Below are 4,937 nucleotides of genomic sequence, written 5' to 3' on the forward strand. Positions count from 1 at the left end.
CGCCCGGTACGGGCGATACATACTGGTCCGATGGCATACCAATACGCGGACCGCCCGGTATCGCTACAATGCTACAATAATAAAGAAAATATATAAAATTGTTCGATACACCAGGGTGTACCGCTTGGTATGCCCTGGTGTACCGCTTGGTACACCGGTACCGTATCGTACCGAGCCAACCTCGAAACACCGGTACAGTACGGTATTGCATACCTTACTTATAAAAGTAACTCAAGATTGTGTAACACCGATTCAAACACAATTCCAATGTTTTGTCACACACTCAGCTGGTTTTGCCTAAGTCGTGCGGCACCCTTATGTGTTCGTCCGCAAAGGTCAGCCTTCCCGAAACCTCCTATGGTCCCTTAGGACCCACAAAAGAGAAAACGGGTTAGAGAAAGTGTTTTACTCGGGATCCACAAGCAATCATTTTAGCAAACACTTCATAACCAATGCAAATTACAAACAAACTTCACAAGCTCTAAACGGTCGCACAACAAAGGATCCAGAATGGTCCACTACATACTGAAATCTCTACAAGTGCCCACATGACACAACCTTTATTTGTAAGCCTAAGACAACCACCAAAACCAAAGAAAATGGGACTGCTAAGCCTACTATCAGTCTTTTACATGCTGTGCAAAACATAAACAAAACCGAAAGACACGGACATACATGAGCATTATATCAAACACTCTGTTTACAGTTTTGTCCATGATAGTTTGGTGCAGAGGTCTACAATCTCCCCCTTTACAGTTCTCATCCTATGTCCATTCTAACCTATCTCCGCCCTATCAACACCTCTAACTTCAATTGATTCTATCCTTGTTACAATTGATTATGTATTCCATTCTATATACTAAACACCTCATATTATTCTACATCAGTCACTATCAACTAAGGGAATACGCCCTATGACACAAATAAATATTGCTTTGAAGATGTTAGCTAGAAATCTTGAGACTTGCTTTTTCCATGTACCTAATCCTATTCAAACAAATGATCATATTTTCCCAATACAGACATGAAAAGGTAATGTTGACTCAGAGCTCATGTTGTTTATTCACATAACAAATCTACTAACAACAGTATGCAGTGGTAAAACATGCACAAACACAGATATCCTTCAAATTTCTATATGATCGTTGACTTGATATTCTTTTTGTTTGTGATATAACCTAACTATGCAGAAATATTGTCACAACTTACGGTTCTTTCAGATAAATATTATGTGACAAACCAACAAATAATCAAATATAACAGTTGCACCATTTAGACCAAATAAGTTTCTTTTTCAAATAAAGTTGACAAATCTAGCACAGCTAAAAGCAATCAAGAATAACAGCTCCTTAATGTCAATATTGTTCTGTTCATGTCTCAGAAAACAAATCCAGAAATGGAGCTTAATATGATACTGCCTTTTCACTGAAGCTTTTGAGAACCTGCTCATAACGTCTAAAATATTCATTGTATCTGATTTCTTTTTGCATGTTCATAGAAGGAATTGCAAGAAAGAAGTTCTGGTTCCAAAAATTTCAGAAAGAAAAAACAAGAGAGGAAAGAACTCACGAAGAGGGTTTTGATTCATGCAACTCTGTCTACCCCCCCTCAAAAACAAAACCAAAACCAAAAATTAATATTTTGTTACTTGTTTTAAGAAACATGAAAGACTGAAACAAGCACAAAATAATCTTGAATCTGTATCATTTAAACAATCTAAAGCAGCAAACAAACTGTCAACAATTAACTATAAATGGACTTAACCTAACTCTAATAGTCTAATTGCATGTTGCACTAACAATTATTTTCAGTCATTTTGAAACAAAGAATGATTTTCAATCTCAAATTAAATTGAAAACGAAGAGAAAGGAAAAAATAACTATTGAACACAAGTAAGCTGAAGGAAGAAAAAGAATTGAAGGATTATTGATGATGAAATAAATAGCAAACTTCTTTGATCAAACTAAGTTACCTATGTCATCATATCTCAGGAGAAAGATCAACATGGATTGTATTGAAAATAAAAAATTAAATTACCTCATAAGTATGAGCAGTCGGATTCCAGTCCGTCAAACTCCATTTTGGCACCCAATGAGTACTATAAATTCCAGTCGTATTGATCCCTGCATGTACTTCTGTATCTGTTTGTACTCTGTTTGTAATTTCATCCAATTGCTTCTCAACAGATGACTCTCTATTCAAATGAAGAGCATTTTTTCTACTTTGCTCTGTGGTGCCATCCACATCAGGAGAATCATTTTTCCTGCTTTGTTCCGTAGTTTCATCTGCACTATTTTCCTTGGCACCCTTTTCAACAGCAGAAACAAGTCTTCTCACACCAACCTGATGTTGAACCTCTTGTTGTTCCATACCATTTGTCATCTCGACCAATCTACTTTTTAAAATCTCATCTGCTTCCATTATTGCATCCTGAAGAGGGTCAACCACCACCTGGTGAAGATCCGTTCAACTTGATTTAAGGGTATCAGCTGCATCTTGTTCTCTATCTATGTCATCCTCCATATCCTTGTCCACTGGAAAATTCAAGATACTAAGCATCACAAAAATTAAGAAGCTTTCAAGTCAAATCAAGGTACTCAAATAATTCAAGATATCAGGGAGTTAAACAACTAGGATTGCCAATATATTCGCTACTCAGATTAAGAAAGAATACAAAGGTCGTATAGAATCTTTGACTAAATAATGCCCAGAAGAACCTATAACAAGAAAGTATACAGAAATTATACAAAATCTTCAATGGGATCATGATCAGGGAGAACTTACAGGTATCACGTGATAAAGATGATATTTGTTGATTTGTTTCAAAGAAAACCACCTCTAAATTGACGCCATGATCAACAGCGGTGGATGATATTTCTCTATCCGTCTCCAAGAGAATCACCTCTTCCTTGACGCCATGGTCAAGGACGGCATCAGACAAACCAAAAGTGCTCTCTCCGACTCCACTTTTGATTCCTGAATCCTCATCCTTCTCACCCATTTCGGTAAAAGCTTCGCCAGAGGGCCCTCCCAACTCAATCCCGTTCCTAACAACAATATCTGCGGTGAACTCGAGAAATGGTGGCCCTAACTTCTCCGTGGCGGACTTCAAATAAACCCTAATCGTGTCCCTCTCCCTCTTCAACAACGAAGCCCTAACGAGGCCCCTCCCCGCTGCGGGCTCAATCTCCATCCTCAACTCCCTCAGCGGCTGGGCCGCCAAGATGGCTGACCCCAACCGCTCGAGGTAGGCCACCCTGGAGCACAAGCCATCGACGAAGGCCCTGAAGGAGCCGTTGTCCTCGGAGACCGAGAGGGCGTCGATGACGCAATGGAGGGCGACGGCGCGGTAGGCTGCGGCTATGGACTCGGATAAGAAGGTCGGGCAGCAAACAAACACGTAATTCTTCTACCCCTAGTAATCGAAAATACTTTAAATATCATAATTTTTGACATATTATTTTAGTTTATTTAAATAAAAGAATTATTACTTTAGTTGAAGATAATAGTCATGAAGAAGAAGATAAAACTAAAGACCGAAGATAATAGTGATAAGAAGAAGATAAAACTAAAGATGAACTAAAATATGATGATAATAAGGTAGAGGTTACTTACGTCGATCATGATTTGTCCATTATGTTACAACGTAGTTTATAAGTGTCATATGTGACTAAGGATGAAAGTTGGGCGAGTAAGAACATGTTTTGTACTAAATGCACTTCTCATGATAAGATATGCTTGATGATTATTGATAGTGACAACTTTGAGAATGTGGTATCTGTAGAGGTTAAAGTTGGACACAATCTCCTTATCCATATCCTTACCAATTATGTTGGTTGTAAAAAAGAAATAACATTAAGGTAACTAAAAGATGTTTAATTCTATTTTCTATTAGTAAGTATTATAAATATGAAGTATCGTGTAATGTTGCTAGATGCTTATCATTTATTGTTAGGTAGACTTTGGCATCATGATAGGAGGGTGTTGTATGATGGCTACAAACATATATATTCTTTTAAGGTGAATGAAAAAAAAGATTATTTGAGCTCCATTATAATCTTTTGAAATCAGTGCACCAAAGAAGGAAGTTAGTATTTTTATGTCCTATGGTGAATGTAATGGTGAATTAAAAAGGGATGATCATGTTTTGGCTCTAGTAGTATTAGAGAAGAATGATCAATACAAGAAGACATTAGCAATCATGAAACCAAAAGGAGTTTTAAGATGTTGTACCGGAAGAGATTACATATGGTCTTCCACCTTTGAGAGACATTTAGCATCACATTGATTTTATTTCAAGGGTTGTCTTACCTAACAAGGTAGCCAACAGAATGAGTCTCAAGGAGCATGAAGAACTTCAAAGACAAGTGGATGAGTTGGTGGAAAAGGAGTTGATTCAGGAGAGCATGAGTCCTTATGTGGTTCCAACCTTGTTGGTGCCTAAGAAGGATGGTTCTTGAAGAATGCTTGTGGACAATCGTGCCATCAATAAAATCATAATTGACTATCATTTTTTTATTCCGAGATTTGATGATTTACTCGATCAATTGTGTGATACTTTTAATTTCTCTAAAATTGATTTGAGGAGTGGCTATCACCAAATAAGAATGAGGCTTGGAGATGAGTGGAAAACAATATTTAAAACTAGAGAAGGCTTATATGAATGATTGGTTATGCTATTTGAACTATCTAATGCTCATAGCACTTTCATGAGATTTATGAATCATATACTTAAGCCATCAATTGAGACTTTTGTTGTGATTTATTTTGATGATATATTGGTGTACAACAAGAGTGAAGAGGAGCATATGAATCATTTTAATGAGATCTTTTTTATTTTGAGATAACAAAAGCTTTATGCTAATATAAAGAAGTATGAATTTTTTACTCATAGTGTGGTGTTTTTGGGGTATATTATTTTGAAAAATAGAATCATG

At 36.8% G+C, this 4,937-nt stretch overlaps 1 protein-coding gene across 1 annotated transcript; it reads right to left on the minus strand.

The window, feature by feature from the left end:
- Positions 1-1,271: 1,271 nt before the first annotated feature.
- LOC135641369 (uncharacterized) lies at positions 1,272-3,816 on the minus strand. The gene is made up of 3 exons (XM_065156728.1): positions 3,763-3,816; positions 2,785-3,409; positions 1,272-2,534 (listed from the first exon to the last, which is right to left on the minus strand). Exons 1-3 carry the CDS (start codon positions 3,814-3,816, stop codon positions 2,467-2,469), a joined length of 747 nt encoding a protein of 248 aa, XP_065012800.1. The 3' UTR covers positions 1,272-2,466.
- Between the last annotated feature and the right edge of the window lie 1,121 nt (positions 3,817-4,937).

The sequence above is a fragment of the Musa acuminata genome, chromosome BXJ3-6 (genome assembly GCF_036884655.1).
Source record: "Musa acuminata AAA Group cultivar baxijiao chromosome BXJ3-6, Cavendish_Baxijiao_AAA, whole genome shotgun sequence".
NCBI classification, from domain to species: Eukaryota; Viridiplantae; Streptophyta; class Magnoliopsida; order Zingiberales; family Musaceae; genus Musa; species Musa acuminata.

Excerpts from the sequence above, each read along its gene's own strand:
- LOC135641369 (XM_065156728.1), bottom strand. The coding sequence starts at position 3,816 with ATGGATAAGGAGATTGTGTCCAACTTTAACCTCTACAGATACCACATT. Across the intron at positions 3,410-3,762 it reads ACAGATACCACATTCTCAAA|AAGAATTACGTGTTTGTTTG; the intron begins GTTGTCACTATC and ends TACTAGGGGTAG. Across the intron at positions 2,535-2,784 it reads ATCTTTATCACGTGATACCT|TGGACAAGGATATGGAGGAT; the intron begins GTAAGTTCTCCC and ends TGAATTTTCCAG.